Source organism: Silurus meridionalis, chromosome 22 (assembly GCF_014805685.1).
Source record: "Silurus meridionalis isolate SWU-2019-XX chromosome 22, ASM1480568v1, whole genome shotgun sequence".
In the NCBI taxonomy this organism is placed as follows: domain Eukaryota; kingdom Metazoa; phylum Chordata; class Actinopteri; order Siluriformes; family Siluridae; genus Silurus; species Silurus meridionalis.
This window is the reverse complement of record NC_060905.1, coordinates 2,911,340-2,932,366: the sequence shown is the minus strand read 5'-3', so window position 1 is coordinate 2,932,366 and position 21,027 is coordinate 2,911,340. Positions and strand designations below refer to the sequence as shown.

The window sequence follows — 21,027 nt, the reverse complement described above, 5'->3', positions numbered from 1 at the left end:
GGAACTTCTGTTGTGTTATTACGGAGAACAGAAGGTGAAACACGGACATCGCTCCAAACCTTGCAAAAGAACAAAGCACAACTTTATTAGTGAGGCTGCCAAGAAGCTCTGACTCATTTAAAGAGCTACAGGAATCGCTGGTAAGTATATAAACTATACAACAATAAATTGTAAAATAATTGAATAATTCGAACGCCTAATAAAAAACACCTTTAATCAAACATCCAAGCCTGCTTAGATTTCATTAGAAGCATCCTTGCTTGCTTTATGGTCTGAGGAGATAAATGTAGAACTTTTTGCACAAACTTCCTTATAAAAAAGCACACTATACTCTACATAAAAAGCACGCTATATCCATAGTGAAGCATGGTGGTGGCGGTATCCCAATCTTAATCCTAGCAAAAACTTGGGAAGTTTGGCGTTACAGAAGAGATTCCTTCACAAATTAATAAATCTGGAGAATTTTTCCAAGGAATTGGTGGATTCGTACACAAAGTGTACAGTGTAATTGCAAATGGTAGGAATGATTTACTGAAGTGTTCTTTGTGAGAGCGAAGCTGAATCGGTCTGTTGGAGGATAAACTCCGCTGCCTCTGTACTTTATGGGATCATGTAGTCAATGGGGCGGATTTTCCATGATTGACAGGAGTTTCTTCACCTGTTGTCACCTCATCGTCTCGGCCGTGCCCCTGCAGACCACAGCACTATAAAAGGCACTTGCCACAATGGACTTATAAAATTATCCAGCATTCTGCTTCCTACATTAAAGGATCTGAGGTTCCTCAGGAAATAAAATCTGCTCAACCACTTCTTATACACAGCGTCTGTGTTGGTCTTAAAGTCCAATCTGCTGTGTAAGTGAACACTGAAGTACTTGTAGTTGTCCACAACCCCAACCTCCTCACCCATGATGGTCATGGATTTAATCATAGTTGTACCCTTCCTAAAGTCCTCTACCATCTCCTTGGTTTTAACGATCTTCAGGAGCAGATGGTTCCACAAAGCTGTCCTAGACGTCTAATAAGACTTGGCTGAATTTTTTACATTACAAATACCTAGAGTTTTTACTGGGGTGTGAAGACTTTTGTACATCCTTTGTATATCTTCTGAAATAAGAGATACAATATGTATAGGTGTGTTTCTTTATCCAGGGATTTGTGGATATTTCCTAGCCAAGTCTCATCTAATTTTTACTTAAGTAAAGTCACTAAGTACATTTACTCAAATACTTTACACCACTGCAACTCAAAATATACTGAATCCTATTATTTCAATTTTTTATTTTATTTTTTTATTTGAAAGCATTGTAATGTACTGAAGTCCTGAGAGGACATGCATTCTAATATTTTTTTCTTTCTAGTTTTCTCGTGATGTCGACATCACAAACATTGTTTCCTGAATGAATAATAACCATGATCATTTGGGCACTTTGAGAAAATGAAGTTGTGACCACGAGAAAACAACTTTTGTTATGTCGAGCTCATGAGAAAATGAAGTCGCGATCCCAAGAAAGAAAAAAGCAGAACGCAGAGCCTCTTAGGACTTCCGTATTAATGTTTCATTCATTCGGCTTTTTCATTCATTTCGATGGTTTCAATTCGACATACATTCTCAAAATAACGCTCCAAATCGTTGATTCTGTGATTCTTGAATTTTTTCCTGATTTCTGTTCACACCTCACCTGCAGAGGGCAGTGTGCAAATTCTTTAACCCGAACACAACGTGAGTCAGAATCATTTTCTTTTGAGTCATCAAGTCAAACCGCTGACCACTACATCAATGTGAGGTCATGTAATGAGGAATTTCGGTTTTCTCCAGGACGAAGTTGAAGCGAAGGGTTGTGTAGTCGGCGATCTCCGGTCAAACGTTGCGTCAACTTGACGGGCAGCGGACGACTGAACGAACTAAAGAGTGAAAAAACAGGCAGAATATCAGAGGTTCTGGTGAAAAAAAAGAATAAAATGTAGCTAAAAGGTATAAAGTACAGGGAAATGTTTCCTCCTGAAATGTTTGTTTGTCCTCATAAATACCATCCCATTACATATTATAGTAATATCTGACACCCCAGAGTGAGGTACACTATAGTAGGTGTGTACTTCTAGGTGTGTTTGGTGGGTTTTTATGGTGATGAAGGGGGTAAAAAGATTTTCAAAGGTTTTGTTCAGATTCCAAATCGCTAAATTTGAAAATCATTCAAAGAACTCGTGCCGCTCAGATGCACTTTGTGCACCAAATTCAGGTGAAGACCAAAATGCCGATAGTTCAAAAGTTATGTCAACATTTCTGTGGGTTAAAAAAAAACCTCTCTCACCACCAACCACCAGTTTAAATGGATTTTCAGGGGTTTTAACTCATTACGCAAATCAACTGCACAAGCATTTGGCAGTTAACAGCTTTTAAGCAAGCATGCTAGCACTGGTACTCATATTCCCCCAATCATACACCCACCCCCAGTACCCTTTACTCATATTACCCAATCATACACCCACCCTAAATACCCTGTACTCATTTCCCCCAATCATACACCCACCCCAAATACCCTGTACTTATATTTCCCAATCATACACCCACCCCAGTACCCTTTACTCATATTACCCAATCATACATCCACCCCAAATACCCTGTACTCATTTCCCCCAATCATACACCCACCCCAAATACCCTGTACTCATTTCCCCAATCATACACCCACCCCAAATACCCTGTACTCATTTCAATCATACACCCACCCCAAATACCCTGTACTATTTCCCCAATCATACACCCACCCCAAATACCCTGTACTCATTTCCAATCATACACCCACCCCAAATACCCTGTACTCATTTCAATCATACACCCACCCCAAATACCCTGTACTTATTTCCCAATCATACACCCACCCCAAATACCCTGTACTTATTTCCCAATCATACACCCACCCCAAATACCCTGTACTTATATTTCCCAATCATACACCCACCCCAGTACCCTGTACTTATATTTCCCAATCATACACCCACCCCAAATACCCTGTACTCATTTCCCCCAATCATACACCCACCCTAAATACCCTGTACTCATTTCCCCCAATCATACACCCACCCCAAATACCCTGTACTTATATTTCCCAATCATACATCCCCCCCAGTAGACTGTACTTATGCCCTTATCATATACCACCCCCATATCACATGTACCCCTCAATACTCACAAAATACCCCACATAGATTTGTATTACTGTGTTGTTGTTGTTTTAGATTGTCTTACTACTGTTATTTTTATGACAAGAATTAAAGTATGTTTTTATTATTTATTATTATTATAACTGGATTCAAAGAGAAGTGTGTGTGTGTGTGTGTGTGTGTGTGTGTGTGAGAGGGACAGAGAGAGAGAGATCAGAGAGAGAGAGAGAGAGAGAGAGAGAGAGAGAGAGAGAGAGTGTGTGTGTGTGTGTGTGTGTGTGTGTGTGTGTGTGTGTGTGAGAGAGAGAGAGAGAGAGAGAGAGAGAGAGCGAGAGTGTGTGTGTGTGTGTGTGTGTGTGTGTGAGAGAGAGAGAGAGAGAGTGTGTGAGAGAGAGAGAGAGAGAGAGAGTGTGTGTGTGTGTGTGTGTGTGTGTGTGTGTGTGAGAGAGAGAGAGAGAGAGAGAGAGCGAGTGTGTGTGTGTGTGTGTGTGTGTGTGTGAGAGAGAGAGAGAGAGAGAGAGAGAGAGAGAGTGTGTGTGTGTGTGTGTGTGTGTGTGTGTGTGTGAGAGAGAGAGAGAGAGAGAGAGAGAGGGAGGAGTAGGGGGAGGAATAATACACCACTCCAAATGAAAACACTGAAAACTTTTCTCGCTCTTGAAGTTGAAACTTGTGTCTGAAGGAGAAGCTCCATATGGAGTTCAGTGACCCAGCAAGTTCTCGGAGTGTGTTGTGTGTGTGTTCTAGGAGGAGTGTGTTGAAGGCGCGCGTGATTTCTTACTCTTTTACTGGACGTGTAGAGCTCGTGGAGCGGGTCTGATCCCAGCGTGAGGAGGATGGCGAGGTTCTTCTCTCCTAAAAACCCAGAAAGTGATTTTTGGCTTCAGATCTGGGATTTGGCTCCTGCTGAGGTGTCTGTGATCCATTAACCTGCTCGCTTCAAAGCGGGATTTCTGTCAACATGACCTTCTCTCCTGTGCACTAGTGCTTAAAGATCTCTGGTTAAACTTTTCTACCTGTGGGAGACATCTTACAAAACCGCACTTCATGCGCGCGGAGGCTGAACTGGACCAGATCAGAACCAGAATCAAGGAAAAGTGCGCTTCTGCTTTCATATACTGTTACTAGTCGATATACAGAGCTTATGGAGAAGATCGGCATGAACAGTGGAGGAGGAGGTGGTGGAGCCGTGGAGCGGGATGTGGAGATCCAGGGGCGGCTGGCGGAGGGCGGTGAAGACGCGGAGCCGCTGCGGGAGAACGGGAAAGCCGGAGCCGCGCAGAGCCGAACCGTGACCCGGGCTAACACCTCCAGTCCTCGGATGCTGGTCGGTCTGGACATGTTGTGTCTGATTGTGGGTGAGTTTCCAGATGTTTCTCTTCTTGACGGACCCCAATTGAGAACAATTCATTAATCCACATTATATATATATATATATATATATATATATATATATATATATATATATATATATATATATATATATAATTTTTTTATATCAGCTTCTAATTAAGCAGGACATTATTACGTCACAGATTTTTACCCTAATTGGTATGTCGCAAAAATACGCGCTCCATGGTCGCTATGGTAACTAATTGGGTCGGACCACTTGCCCATGCTGTTTAGTATGCAGATCCACTTGACAGCATGCAGGAAAAGTCTGGGAAACAACACCCCTTTTTTTTTTTACTTCTATAAAACGAAGCAAGATTAGACATCGATTTAACCATTTTCTTAATTTTTTTCCTTTTTTTCCATTTAAAAGGGTAAATTTGCATTTACAGCATTTTTCAGGTGCACATATCGAAAACAACTTGCAATTTTTACAATGGAGCAGTTGAGGTTTAAAAATCTTCCTCGCAAGGGCCCCCAGTTGGCAGCTTCGGTGTTACTGGGATTTGGACTCAACTTTTTGATTACTTTTAAGGGCAACTGGGTTCCAATTCCAGTGTGTAATGTAAAAGATAAATAATAATCCAAGCGAAAGATGTATATTAAAGGTACAGAAGGTACGCACGTGACCCCACGCAGACAAGGAAAGGTCTAGTTTATCAATCTTTTTTTGACAAAATGGTATTTGAAACGTACAGAGGAAAACACCGCTCAAATGTCTCTCATGAACTCAGTTGTGTGTGTGTTTTTAATGTATTTAGAATAGGTTTAATTTGTCACATAAACATTACAGCACAGGGAAATTGCTCTTCCTAGCACATCCCAGCTTGTTTTGAGGCCAGCCATGATATAGCACCCTTGGAGCACAGAGGGTTAAGGGCCTTGCTCAAGGGCCCGAGAGTAGCGGCTTGGCAATACCGGGGCTTGAAACCCCCTGACCTTCCAATTAGTAATCCAGCATCTTAAACTCCCCCCCCACTCCCCCTTTAACTAATTACCTTAAACAGACAAGATGTTTATTAAAAGTCACTTGGAAAGTCTAACGCAGTTTAAAAAAAGTGATCCTCTACTTTTCTGGATGATTTCAACAGAATATTGACTTTTCACAGAACTGGAGAGAAACATAACAAAGCTGAAATGTAAACACAAAGAAAACGAGGATCAAGTAGAACTTTATTACCATTTTTGTAGCTTGTGGTAATAAACCAATGATCATTAAACTATGACCCGTGATGATCTTTGATTTGGCCCTAAATGCCATAATATGAGAAAAAATACAATAAAGACCAGCTTCTTGTGCCTCATTAGAGGTCAATGAATAGCTGTTATTATGTACTGAACCCTAGTATAAATAACATTGTTTTTAAGATTTGGATTATCAGAACTTTAAACATAAAACTGCATTAGTTCAACAGATTACAGAGTATCTATCTATCTATCTATCTATCTATCTATCTATCTATCTATCTATCTATCTATCTATCTATCTGTCTGTCTGTCTGTCTGTCTGTCTGTCTGTCTGTCTGTCTGGCTGGCTGGCTGTCTGTCTGGCTGGCTGTCTGGCTGTCTGTCTGTCATGCCGCCTCTATCTGTCTGTCTGTCTGTCTGTCTGTCTGTCTGTCTTTCATTCCGCGTCTGTCTGTCTGTCTGTCTGGTTATATCTATCTATCTATCTGTCTGTCTGTCTGTCTGTCTGTCTGTCTGTAGATAGATAGATAGATAGATAGATAGATAGATAGATAGATAGATAGATAGATAGATAGATAGATAGAAAGATTTATTTGTAAGTAATAAATCAGTGAATGAGGGGATCCATTGCAAAACCTAAAAAACTGCAATATAAAGTAAATTTATTTTCAGCCCTTGGCCCTTTATCAAGTTCGATTTTTTGCCCTCCAAAGTAAAAAGTTTGGCCCCCTCTGCAATAAAGAACAAACTGAACACGCAACTTTGCAAACAACAGATGATCCAGACGCAAACTTTTACATCTGGCTGCATCCTCGGAAGCGGGTGCTTTCCAGAGGGGAAAACGAGTGCAGGTGTTGATCAACGTGGAGCTTGTTATTGTTCAGAAGATGAAAACTCTCATTGAGCAATTTGTTTGGAATGTTTGGAAAATTATTTCTACAATTCCTTATAACACGCAATCAGAAAGCAAGTCATCTCCGAAATACAGATATTTTGGTGTAAATAATCAGCACGGAACACTCTTTGTTCGCTAATAAACGCGCTTTGGCCGTAATTGTGTTGTTTGTTAAGCCCAGCTGAACCTGTCCAGGCAGACTGACAGGTCTGTGCAACGGCGTATACACTTCCCTGAGCTCCGTAGCAGTGATAGAGACATGACAAAGTTCTGTCTGATGTGTGGCTTGTGGCTACACTGTTTTTACACACACATTTGGCAGGAGCCTTTACCTCAAACAACGTGTAATTATCTCGTTTTTATGCCAGGGTCAGCTTGAATACTGGATGCTGATTGGCTGGAAGATGCAGGTAGTTTGAACGTCTTATAAACAACTAACTATAGTAAGATCCTGTTTTAATTTCGGGGAGGTGGGAGCTCAGTGGTGAAGGTTCTGAGTTACAATACCGAAGGTTGGTGGTTCAAGTCCTGTGATCGCCAAGCTGCCCCTCTTGGGGCCCTTGAGCAAGGCCCTAAACCCTCAGTACTCTAAGGGTGCTGATTTTGCACTTTCACCCCGGCTTCCTAACATCTCTGAGGTATGAGAACGAATTTCACTCTGATGTAATGTACAGAAGTGTGGAGCACCTTTCCAAGTTTTTTCTGAGCAAAAAATAAGTAAAAATATGCTCAAGAATCACAAAGTAATTATAAATTGTTTACTAAGTTGTTCTGCAGTTTGAATTGAGTTTCTCATGTTGAATATCTTTCAGTGTTCAGAAATGAACTAAATGCGTTCAACAATGTTTTATGTCGCGATACGTTTTAAGTTGATTTTGCTTTGTGTTTGCATCGGAACGACGCGTGTGTTACAAAACGTTCGAATAAATAACTCATGTATGCGCGATCTTGATTCGAATAGTAATTCAATATAGTATATTAGTATATTAAAGTGTAGTATATTGAATTATTATTTTTTTTAACGATTTGTCTCATTTGAAAACACAGTATATAATGACGATTGTTAAATGAAGAGAATTTCTCGTGTTTAGCAGCTCTGGTTTTTTATGATCTTTTTTTCACACTAAAGAAGCAAACTAAAAAATAATGATTAACAAGCCAGTTTTTGGTAAATTCGACCAAATTCGACTGCTTGGAATAAGTCTGTTAATGCTTATTTTCAGACATTTTGTTCCTTTTTTGGGAAAAGAAATTGTTTTCTTATTTCAAGAAATCGTACCAAGTGTAATTACGTATTTCACTGCACTGGCAGATCATTTGACTTGTTTCTATTCTGTATTAAGCATTTATGTCTTATATTCAGACGGTTATTATATGTAGGACAGTGCAACGTAGAGTAAGGTTACAGTGTATAGTTGTGTATAGTAGTGTGTGTGTGTGTGTGTGTGTGTGTGTGTGAGATAAGGGTGTTTCCTTAAGGATATTCACGTAAATGTAAAATGTAATTGTTCCTTACGTAAACATCTGAGGGGTTAATATCTCTGCTCAAGGGCTCAGCAGGGGCAGTCGAAATTTGAACTCATGACCTTCCGGGCAGTGGGTGACTGTTTTAAGCGTCTGCAGAAAGGAAGCACCCATACTGAGGCGGTGATTGGCAGCAATCCAACCTTCTCATCAGTGCTGCTGTAGTGATTTTTCACTAAAACCCCCCTGTAGTGCCATGTTGTTGAGCTCAGCAGAAATCCTGCCTCGCTGATACACTCACATCAATCACATGGTACTGTATGGTCAAAGATGGCAAAAGTACACACATTCTTCACTCAAGTAGAAGTGCAGATACTGATGTTTTAAAAGACTCTGGTAACAGTTGAAGTTCTGACACACTATTTAATGAAAGTAAGGAAGTTCGAGCTTCGACATGTACTTCAGTAAAAAGTAGTGATTATTACTACCTGTTTTAGCGTCACACTGGTAACTGGAACTCGTCATATTAATATATTGATATAAAACATATTTTAAGATGTTGTTCTCTAATGAATGTATGCAGGCTGAAGATCCACCATATAGAACACAAGTAGAGAAAAGATGATGATCAGGTGATCAGGAATGTGTCAGTTCTCAGTCATGTTTCCATCACTGACTCCCCCATGTTGACCCCAGACTTCTTGTGGAATTCGTTGAGAGCTTCATAAACTACGTCTGTGGTGTGTGAGAGCCTGGAAATAATACACCAGTACACCAGGGAGATTAAAAAAGCTACGCAATGGCAGGAAACGGGTTGGTGGGCTGAAAAGGGCGCAATGAGAAAAAAAACATTGTCACCAAACAGATTCAAACTAAAGTAAGGAGCCTGGTTTAAAAATATAGGAAGAAGAAAAGTATATTTGTGTTAAAAATGTAATGAGTAAAAGTAAAAATTTGTCCAAAAAGATACTAGAAAAATCTATTGAAGTACAGTAACTTTGGTAATTCCCGCCTCTGGGTATGATGCGTGGATTTGCGTGCTTCTCATGATAAAGCACAATGTCGTCACATGCACATGTCGAGTACGGAAGTGAGTCATGACCTAATGACCATTGACGTGGTATAGAAAAGGGTCATATATTTCCCTTCGTTTTGTAGCTCGATCACTTCCTCTTTTGCTTACGGTTTACTAGTTTTAGCCAGAAGCCTTAGCATAGCCGCTTAGCATCGCTACTAAATAATTCATAGGATTCATTACTTAATGAGCATTTAAGTGGTTTTCAAAAGAGTTCATTTGTTAGATTTGTTGGAATGGAACGCTGGTGTATTCTTCCATTCAGTGTGGTTCTTCAGGCAGGTGAGGATCCAGACACTGGTCTCCCAATGCACCTGAGGAAAGCAATCTCTCCTGCCTACTAGTGAACTCAGTGAGAAGGGGCTCGGACTTTGGATCCACTCATGTTTTGGACTGTAGCATTTTTTTTTTTGATAACTGTGACAAAAGACAAAACTGCAAGAGATTTTGCACATGTACAGAAAGCGAATCCTGGACATGACACACTTTTGTTTGACTCATGTGAGCAAATCAGTCAAAAAATAACCCAAAAATTGCACATTTGATGAAACCATGAGATGAGAGAGTCATCTGATTAAGACTTCATGGTGACAGTAAATTGTGCCTCCATGATACAGATGTTGCAAAACGTCTGCGTAACAACCGTGCAACAGGATCTTTGCAATTTTGCAAGAAGTGCATTTCTGCGTCACGTCACATTATGAATGGATTTTCAAATTGTGAGCTCCAAAAGAGCTCAGAGGAGAAAATGTGCTGAGGAAAATGAGAGTTATCTTGGGACACCTGACTGGTGTGGTTCTTCTCCTAACTGTTACCTCAACATTGGAGGAACGCAGTTGTATCGGACGTCTTTGGATGTGGACAAATGAAACTTTTCCTTCACTCCATGAAGCTTCATTAAGAGCTGCTTTTGCTATAGAGCTCCAACCCTATTGAACACATTTGGGATTACTTGCAGCTCAGTTCTCCTCAACTCACCTCACCTCTATCAGTACCCTTATTTACTACCACACATCGCTGAATGAATCTCCACACAAATCTCCACCAAATCTAGTGGAACATCTTTCCAGATGAGTGGAGCTCATCATAACAGCGAATGGCGACTCAATGTGGAATGGAATGTTCAAATAAAAAGCTCATACAAGATATTGGTCGGACGGTCATGAGTTTAAATCCCAGCACCACCAAGGTGCCATAAACCTGCCGAGTGCCGTAAACGTGTCCACAAATTTGAGCTTGTTGGTGAATATTAAAAATAATAAATTAAAATCAGTCCCCAAACATAAATTGTGTTTCTACCTGAAAGCACCTTTAGCCTCAGCTTTCGCAGTAGTAACATATTACACCACCCCAGAACACAGCCACAGGAATTACCCCACAGGCAAATTGGGGTATGGAGCAATAGAAAGTAAAAAAAAAGAAAAAGAAAAAAAAAGGCCGCATTACAAACATTGTCGTTTCTCAGTGATTTAAGTCGTGAGAACCGGACAGTGCGGGAATGCGGCTTCTGGACATGCACGCGAGTTGATGACCGAGACGAATCATTGGACTAGCTTGCACATAGCTGTGAAGTTCTTTCATCTCCACAGCGTAAACAACAACAGTGGGAATAACGCAGGACCTCTGGGAATTTCGACGTTTCCATTTATAATTATTTGTCTGCAATTCTACATGACACAGAGTTTCCACAGGTCCTGCTTTATTGAGAAACATCCACATTGTGACAGGACTTGCTAAAAAAAGGTCACATTTCCATGGGATCGAATCGCAACCATGCTGACACATGACCCCGTTTATTAGCTACAGGGATTAACCAGAACACTTGATCCGGCCGATCGGGATCTTCGGGATTGTAAAATGAACCGTTCGAAGCTGTAAGAATGGGTCGGGCAGTGCTACGCATGCAGAACCGACACGGCCGCTCTGCAGAGCGTTACAGATCGTTTGTCGTCGATGGCGTCCAGGCCGTGAATAGCGCATTCATTGGCATTCCGAATCCTCCGTTAATAAATCCTCAGAACGCGAGCGAGGCTCCGAATGCAGATCCGTCCCAGAATCGCCTGCTGTGTTTGTTAGAGATCGCCGCAGGCCTCCGGAGAACGACGGAGAACAACACGCTGCATTGTATTGTGTGCGGAAGCCCTTGGGCATAGCCGAGAAGATCAGTCACCCCCACTGGCTTTCAGTTTCAAACTTGGCAGCTGTGTGTGTGTGTGTGTGTGTGTGTGTGTGTGTGTGTGTGTGTGTGTGTGTTTGTGTGTGTTTAACTGGGAACATGGCATTTAAATTTGTTGTGGTTTTTCCCAGGAATCCGATGAATTACGAGTCTGAAAACTGATGCTCAGGTATGAAACGAGGTCACGAAGGTCACCAGTGTATCTGTAGTCGAATCAGTCGTTATTTAAAGAGTCAAATTCAGGATTCAGAACCAAACATCAGCCTGACGTGCTTGAAATTGATCCACAAAGAACCAGATGTTCAGAGCCACTCTATGGACAAAGGTATTGGGAAGCCATATGCCTTCTTCTGTTGCCTTCATAAGCTGTTCTCCATCAGACATCTTTGAATGCAGTAGAATGTAACATTTCCATGAAGCTCCCTGAAGTTCTGCTTTTCATAGGTTGGAAGTATGAGGAAGATCTCATGCTATAGAGCTCCAATCCTATGGAACAACTTTGACTGCACCCCAGGCCCCTTCACCTTTACTAACACACATCCTTGTGGCATCTTCTCAGAAGAGTGGAGCTCATTATAACAGCAACTGTGTCTCTGTCCACGTTTAGTCGCCGTTATAATGAGCTCCATTCTTCTGGGAAGATGTTCCACTAGATTTTGTGTGAGATGTGGGCATAGAATCCTTCGATCAAATATGATATGAATATGATTTGCAAATCAGTGTGTGTATGTTTCATCGAAGCATTGATGTTCTGATTCTTTTTGAAAAATCACTGACTGCTCCACAGCTCTGATATTTGCATTAAGGTAGGTGCTGCAGGAAGCGGATGAAACTTCAGGAAACACTTCCGAGGCTTAAAAGGAGGCAGGTCTAGACTATACAGAGCAAGCAAGGACGGCGGAGAATTGAAATAGAGAAAGGAAACCTGATATGGAGAACTATTATCTGTCCATCTGACCCAGTGATCAGAAACAGAAATAAACCGGAGTGAAGGAAGCGTCTCCTCCGTCAGGCCTTTCTGTCATGGAATTTTATTCCAGACATGCGTCCAAACACATGGCATGCCAGAGGTAACTGAAGTGTGTGTTTTTTCAAGGTGTGCCAGAGTTTATGTTTTGATGGAGCGAGACGTCGAGTCTTGAGCAGGTTTGAACACGCTGAAGCCGAGTCCTTGCTGTACAAACACACTTACTCTCAACTCATGCGCTCAACACCACCTTTGGCTTTGACTCGTGTAATGGACTTTTTTTTGTTTTTTTTGTTTCAAAGCCCACACGTTATCGTTTTTTTATATTAGCAACTATTACATGTATTTGGATGGCAAGCGCTTCTTAAAAAAACTTGTTATTGGTGATAAAATGTGTAAAGTGGTTTTATGTTTTTTTTTTTTTTTTAAACACCAGAAGGAATCTCCAGTGTCCAAGGTGTTTAGATATGAGAAGGTCTCCAGGACAAAATGAAGTGGTTACCCTTCATGAATGTTTCACAACATTGAATGTAACCAGAAATGGCAAAAAAAAAAAGTATAGTTATTTTTTTTATTCAATACGCTAATAAGCTTTCAATAAGCTCTGTGAAAATGCTGTTTTTGTCGACCGTAAAAAATTGAAGCTTTCGGAAAACATTTGTCATTTTTTGACGTTTCAAAGAGCTGGAAAGCAAATAAATAGCGCAGGTAAAAGCGTGTCACGTTTTGTCACGCGCAGTACAGGGACGCGAGTGTTTTCAGACGTTTCAGTGTGGATATGTGACCTTTGGGGAAACAAAAAAAGGTTTGACAACCAAATTGTGGACGTGGAGCATTTTCAGGGCGAAAACGCCATTTTCAAATGTATCTGGATTAGTGTAAATGTTATATCATGGTTATATCATAAGTTATATCATGGGCACAGACTCACCAAAGCTGGCTCTGGATTACTGCTCATAATGTTGGGGGTTCAAAGTTCTACCAAGGTGCTACTCTTTGGGCCCTTGAGCAAGGCCCTTAATGCTCTGTGCTCCAAGGGTGCTATATCATGGCTGACCCTGCACTCTGACCCAAGTTTTCTAACATCACTGGGATATGCGAGGAAAGAACTTCACTATAAAAGCAGATAAAGGTATAAAGCAGCTTTACTGTGGGTAAATCTGGGCCCATGGCAGCCTCCGATTCCAGTTCTTACCTCCTCAAAGCGTAATGTGCTGCTGATAATGACATGCTTTTCTGCTTACCACGCTTGTAAAGAGTGATTATACAAATTACTATGTGCTTCATGTCAACTCGAACCAATCATGACCTCCACACAGGGAACAGTCAAGTACTTAGTGTTTTTTGTTTTTCGCACCACTCAGTCTAAGCTGTTCAATCAAATCAGGAGATTTTCTGAAATACTCAAACAAGCCCAGATCAGATTTCTTTTCTTCATTCTCATGTTTAATGTGGACAGTAACTAATGTTCTTGATCTGGACCTTCATGATTGTATGTATAGTTCTGCCACGAGGTGATTGGCTAGTTATAGAATGTAGAGGTGTTCCTAATAAAGTGGCCAGCGAGTGTATGTGTATGTTTATATGCATAGGTGTAATATACTGTATTATACAAAATGTGTAACACAGTCTCAAAAGCCTCTTCATTATTCGTGTGTTGAAGTTCAGGTTTAATGCATGAGCCGAATAAATATTGACTCGCGTCTAGTGAAAGCTGAAACTAACTGTAAACATGTCGGACTGAAGGCAGTACAGCGACGTTTCACTGCGCCGTCTACGCCCCTCCATCGTTCCTCCGTGTACACAGTGTCACTTTTGCGCCGTTTGATAAACATTAGCATGTTTGTGAATCATGTAATGTCCCATAATCAGTAGTTCAAAGAGTAAAATCAAAAAGCAGACAAGGTTCAACTCGCCGCTTTCGAGCGATTGGCAAAAGTGCGAGGAGCTACAAGAGAGACTGATTACATATCATTATCTCGGTACAGGCCTTCAAACATTTGCTCTTACTTGCCCTTTGAATGCATTCGCGATAGTAACACACACACACACATACACTATTCTACCTAAGGCAGGATGGAGAAATCTCTGTATGGAGTTGTACACGTGTAAACATGCAAATGAAGAGTCTGCTTCTTCCCCTGATAAATCTGCGTATGAGATGGAATCGTGCAAAAAAGTGAGAAGTGGGTGAATAAACAGGAAGTGTGGCTGACTACATTTTTCTTGAACCTGTAGGAAATTATTAGCACCTGTGTTCCGTGTTCGACATAAACTGCCTTGGCACATTTGTATCTATCTATCTATCTATCTATCTATCTATCTATCTATCTATCTATCTATCTATCTATCTATCTATCTATCTATCTATCTATCTATCTATCTATCTATCTATCTATCTATATCTATCTATCTATCTATGTGTCTGTCTGTCTATCTATGTGTCTGTCTGTCTGTCTGTCTGTATATCTGTCTGTCTGTCTGTCTTTCTGCCTGTCTTTCATTCTGCATCTTTCTGCATCTATCTATCTATCTATCTATCTATCTATCTATCTATCTATCTATCTATCTATCTATCTATCTATCTATCTATCTATCTATCTATCTATCTATCTATCTATGTGTCTGTCTGTCTATCTATGTGTCTGTCTGTCTGTCTGTCTGTCTGTCTGTCTGTCTGTCTGTCTGTCTGTCTGTCTGTATATCTGTCTGTCTGTCTGTTTGTCTGTCTTTCATTCTGCATCTATCTATCTATCTATCTATCTATCTATCTATCTATCTATCTATCTATCTATCTATCTATCTATCTATCTATCATTACATTTAATCCCTATTTGCTCTTATACTATGCTTTATTATGCTATTCTGGGAAGATGTTCCACTAGAACACTTTGTGGAGGCTCATTCAGCCACAGGGGTGTTGGTAAAGTCAGGTACTGATGTAGTGAGGTGAGGAGGCCTGGGTTTCATTCAGCATGGAAAATTCATCTTGTTCAATATAGTTGAGGTCAAAGCTCTTCCACTCCAACCCATGGGAAAGCAGATCTTTATGGAGCTGGAGCTTAGTGCACTTTGTGTCATGCTGGAAGAGGTTTGGGTCTCATAGTTCAAGTGAAGGGAAAATGTAATGTTACTGCATCGAGAGACGTCTGACACTATTGTGTCCCTCTAACTTTGGGCTTTCTTTACTCATGGCACATGGAAAAGCAGGTGTTTTAATGTACCTTTGGTGCAATTTGGGCTGCTGTTGTGATGCATATATAAGGAAGAAAAGTTTACTTTCAGGCTGCAGCTTTCGATTATTTTATCCATTTAGTTTTCTACCATTTATTCCATCGATTATATTTCTTCTCAGCTGCTTAGAGCGTTTCTCGAATCATCCTTAATATTTGCAAAACAGTGCATTTTTCAAAGCAATGTGTACAAACAGCACAACACACTGGATTTCTTGCAAAAGCCTGAACTTTTTTCCAAAACCCTCAGTTCATCTCTCAAACGTAAGTATTCGTGTCAATGAACATCTCATTCCCATCGGAATAACAAGTCCTTTGTCATTGTTTACAAACAAAATCATTTAAATGTTTAGTCGTGTTTTCAGTATGATGCACAGTTTCAGGATTTCTTGATATAAACTATGGTTTTGGATCACAGTGACTGAAAATGCACAAAATTTGACTTCCTTCTGTTTGGTATCTGAATTTCAGCACAAATTGATTTATTTATTGTATATTTGATTTAGATTGATTGCATGAGACCAGACAGGATTCACACTTTTACTGTACTGTACTGGTGTTCGTTTGTTTCTTAGTTGTTCATCTGTTTTCAGAATGTAGAATTCTGTGTTTTGTCTGTATTCAGTCTCCAACTGAAGCTTCACCAGATTCACCTTTGACCTGTTTTAGAGAACCGGTTGATCATTGGTTGATCTGATGTCATTCACTCGCCTTCATTAGTGACCTTCAGGATTCATCTGCACAATTCATCAATTCAACACTTTTACAAAAAGTTGAATAGAAATTTTAGATGACAGAAGACACCTGGTTTAACCATTTTACATTCAATGACGTACACAGTGAACTGATGCTGAGATGTTTTGGGGTTAAAACTATTCAGGTGAAAACCAGTGGAATATATTTTGATCAACATGAACATAAACATCTGATACTGTAGGAAACAGCAGATCAGTACACAATCTAATAAATGAATGTAATAAGCATTCGCAAATTTGATCAAAGCAACAAGAAATGAACACAAGTGACGACATGATGTGGAGGTTGAACGAGTAGTTTCCAGAATTTCATTTCTGATCTGAGAAACGCTGCAAAGCGACTGAGAGAAACTAATCTTTCTCGGTTGCTTTGGAGCATGTTATTTGTAGAGCACTTTTAAAAATGGACGTTGTCCCAAAGCAGCTTTGTAGAAGATTAATAAATAACCTAATTTTATCTCTGTTCAGTGTCGTAGTGGTGACAGTGGGCGAGAAAAAAACTCAGATGGTTTAAGGAAAAAACCTTGAGACTCAAAAGGGCACAGAAAGTCCATTTAATACAGTTTTATCAGTGTTGATGGTTTTCAACTGTTCAACCGATTGGAACAGACTGTTTATATTAATTAGCCTGAGTCCAGAGTGACCTCATGGATCTTTAGAGCGATCATGTGGAACCATCTTTCACCCTGTGTTCATTTATAAAGAACTCCAGAGATTGGGCGTCAGGGTAAATCAGGCAGGTCCAGAAACAAGAGACAGGACCATTATTTTTAACTCGACCTGTACTTCACACCTCTGTGATCGACTCTTCGCACGGCTTCATGTGTTTCTTCAAATTTCTTCATTCTGTTGAAGGTTGAGCAATTTTCCTGAACCAGATAGCGACCAGATTGGAGAGAAACCCACTCTGTGTTTAATCCACATCCAGATCCCGAAGCATTTGATGGATTCACTCAGGGACAGGTCTGAACGAGGACGTGACCCGAGGCTTGTGTGTGTATGCGAAAGGCCTAGGGGGTCAAGGGTCACGATTTGTTCACCTGAGGGCAGAGGAAGCTGCAGTGTCTCACTCCAACAATAAGTGTGAGCATTCCTGGCATCAGGAAAGTGCAATTCCAAAACCTGCGATTATCTCCCCACACCTAGGCCCGGCTAGCGCCACAAATATGCGTGTTTACAACGCTCTTAATTTCTCACAGAACTTTTCCGGCCTTCGTTCCGCCCCCTTCCGTTTTTCTTCCCGCCCTCTTTATCGCCTCCTTTTCGCAACAGGATCCTCCCTCTGGCAGATTCCCTCAGGCAGATGCTTCTCCACATACTAGCGCTCCACTCGTATTTCAGTGTATTAGCATCTAGTAGATGGTCAGTAATTATGAGTAGATAAAATGATCAATGAAAATTGTTTTTTTGTTTAGATTGTTTATTACTGGAAAGTAATTGATCCGAAGTAAATGGAAATCACACTTAAAAACAAAAACATGCTAAGTTCACATTTCTGAGCATGCTAACGTGACAATTTTCTATTTGAAAGATAACATCTCAGCAACAACATATAAAATGATTAATTTATGTTACCACGAGTCTAAGATGCTCCACACATTGGCTCACGAAGCAAATCACGTAGTTTAAGTGCACGTTTCTGGCCAAGAGCTTCAGAATCTGCAACCTGATGGTTGGAAAACTGAGGACTCTTTTGGCCACTATGAGTGTTTCAGGGCCAGATGGAGACACTGGGTTAAAAAAATGTTCACAGGAATCCAGTCTTTATAATCTTATATGAAAATTAGTTTCACGAGTGTTTGCTACAAGGCCTTTTGTTATTCGAATCACACTGTGACATCTTGCTATCAGTCAGGTTCTATTACACACACACACACACACACACACACACACACACACACACACACACACACACACACACACACACACACACACATTCCTCAAGTCTGGAGCTGTAAAAAAATCCTTACTGGCAGATGTTTGTGTGCATTAACCACTTTGGGAAGCAAGTCTGGACTCGGTTCGAGTAACGCCGGCATGCTGCAGCTTATCCCCCTCTTCAGTTGCACCCTTTTGTTTGTCTCGTTATTTCGCTCCTTTTTTCTTTCTCCCAGAGCCAACGTGTGAAACTTTTCATTCCAAACTTCTAAAACTGAAAGTAACATACCTGGCAGTGTTTCCGAAATTTTTTTTTTTGGCCCCAGGTGTGAGAGATGAAATTATGTATACGTGTTGATACATGTTTATAAAAAATCACAAAGGGAAAAAATAAAAAGTACTAATAAAGAGTAAGAGGCCACGCCTCCTTCTCTCGGACTGAGACACAGAGACCACGCCTTCTTCTCTAGGACACAGAGACCACGCCTTCTTCTCTAGGACTGAGACACAGAGACCATGCCTTCTTTTCTAGGACACAGAGACCACGCCTTCTTCTCTAGGACGAAGACACAGAGACCACGCCGCCTTCTCTAGGACACAGAGACCACGCCTTCATCTCTAGGACTGAGACACAGAGACCACGCCTTCTTCTCTGAGACTGAGACACAGAGACCACGCCGCCTTCTCTAGGACACAGAGACCACGCCTTCATTTCTAGGACTGAGACACAGAGACCACGCCTTCTTCTCTAGGACACAGAGACCACGCCTTCTTCTCTAGGACTGAGACACAAAGACCATGCCTTCTTTTCTAGGACACAGAGACCACGCCTACTTCTCTAGGATGAAGATACAGAGACCACGCCGCCTTCTCTAGGACACAGAGACCACGCCTTCATCTCTAGGACTGAAACACAGAGACCACGCCTTCTTCTCTGAGACTGAGACACAGAGACCACGCCGCCTTCTCTAGGACACAGAGACCACGCCTTCATCTCTAGGACTGAGACACAGAGACCACGTCTTCTTCTCTAGGACTGAAACACAGAGGCCACGCCTTCTTCTCTTGGACTGAGACACAGAGGCCACGCCTTTTTCTCTTATACTGAGACACAGAGGCCACGCCTTCTTCTCTAGGACTAAGACACAGGGACGACGCCTTCTTCTCTGGGACTGAGACCCAGAGACCATGCCTTCTTCTTTAGGACACAGAGACAACGCCTTCTTCTAGGACTGAGACACAGAGGCCACGCCTTCTTCTCTTGGACTGAGACACAGAGGCCACGCCTTTTTCTCTTATACTGAGACACAGAGGCCACGCCTTCTTCTCTAGGACTAAGACACAGGGACGACGCCTTCTTCTCTGGGACTGAGACCCAGAGACCATGCCTTCTTCTTTAGGACACAGAGACAACGCCTTCTTCTCTAGGACACAGAGACCACGCCTTCTTCTTTAGGACTGAGACACAGAGACGACACCTTCTTCACTAGGACTGAGACCCAAAGACCCTGCCTTCTTTTCTAGGACCTAGACACAGCGGCCACGCCCCTTTTTCCTGTGTTTGAGGCCCAGAGGCCACAACCTCTTCTCTGGGACTGAAGCACATAGGCCACACCTCCTTTATTGAGTGTGAAGCACTGATGCAACGCCCCCTATGTGGATTCAGCCACAGTAGCCACGCCCCCTTTTCTGGTGTACAAGTGCATTACAAACCTAGCTGCTCTATCTCATGTGTTTCTTGGCATCAGCATCAATGATGCATTAGCTCAGGGTATGTGTGTGTGTGTGTGTGTGTGTGTGTGTGTGTGTGTGTGTGTGTGTGTGTGTGTGTGCATACACTTTTATGGCCTCAGATGCTGAGAGATAGAGTTACTAAGGATGTGAAGGATGGTCTTTATCTTCCATTCTTTCCCTTATCCTCTCCCTCTCTCCCTCTCTGTCTCTCTGTCATGCCTTTGTTCTTGGTGTGATTTGTCTTTCTTGAGCGGATCAGGGCAGACTAAACAGAACACCCAGTCACAAGATATATCCCATTACCCCCTCTCTCACAGCGCCATGAGGGGTGGCAATTCGACCCATAACAGCACCAACTAATATTCAGTCTCCTTACCAGCAGGTCTTTTTTCCACAAGACCTGCGCTGTCTGGTTGCAACATGCCGAGCAGACAGAGAGACGGTGACCAATAACTGATAAGCCAGGGTAATTTCGGTAACACACACTCTTACACACACACACACACACACACACACACACACACACACACACACACACACACACACTGTTTGCATGTCTAAACACAGTTTCCACATCATGATGACTTTAATCGCAGTTTAAGATTCTCCTTTCTAAAATCGTACCACAATAAAATAATAATCCTACAACGATATGTATTTAAACCCTCCCCATTTCTTTTTTTAATTTTTTATTTACTTACATTTCCAGTCAGATGTTGTTCTTTCCCAAAACACCAAACCTGGAGGCAGACAATTAGATGCTGTCGAAGGAAACTTTCCCTTCACAAAGTGCACAAAGCTTCAGCTCCATAAAGATCTGCTTTCCATGGCTTGGAGTGAAAGATCTCCTCCTTTAGAGCTCCAAACCTGTTGACAATCTTTGGGGTGAATGTGAATGTTGACTGCACCCCAGGCCTTCTCACCTCACGTACACAATGTTGTACCAGAATTTACTAACGAACTGGTGGCTGAATGGATCTCACACAAGTCTTCACCAAATCTAGTGGAACATCTTCCCAGAAGATCCATCCATTGTAACAGTGAATGGGGACTAAAGGTAGAATAGGATATATATATTTATATGTATGTTCTTTTGAAAATGTCAAAGG

At 41.4% G+C, this 21,027-nt stretch overlaps 1 protein-coding gene and 1 long non-coding RNA gene across 2 annotated transcripts in view; one reads left to right on the top strand and one right to left on the bottom strand.

Moving 5' to 3' along the window:
• Window positions 1-1,260: 1,260 nt before the first annotated feature.
• LOC124376077 lies at window positions 1,261-4,079 on the bottom strand. Its single transcript, XR_006923770.1, has 2 exons — window positions 3,943-4,079; window positions 1,261-1,904 (listed from the first exon to the last, which is right to left on the bottom strand). It is a non-coding gene; the product is annotated as an uncharacterized LOC124376077 (long non-coding RNA).
• Window positions 3,793-21,027, top strand: part of ppap2d (phosphatidic acid phosphatase type 2D) — a 43,727-nt gene continuing 26,492 nt past the window's right edge. The window contains exon 1 of the mRNA XM_046834963.1: window positions 3,793-4,519. Within this exon, the coding sequence (XP_046690919.1) occupies window positions 4,306-4,519 (214 nt within the window). The 5' untranslated portion in view covers window positions 3,793-4,305. The remainder of the gene's footprint in view (window positions 4,520-21,027) is intronic.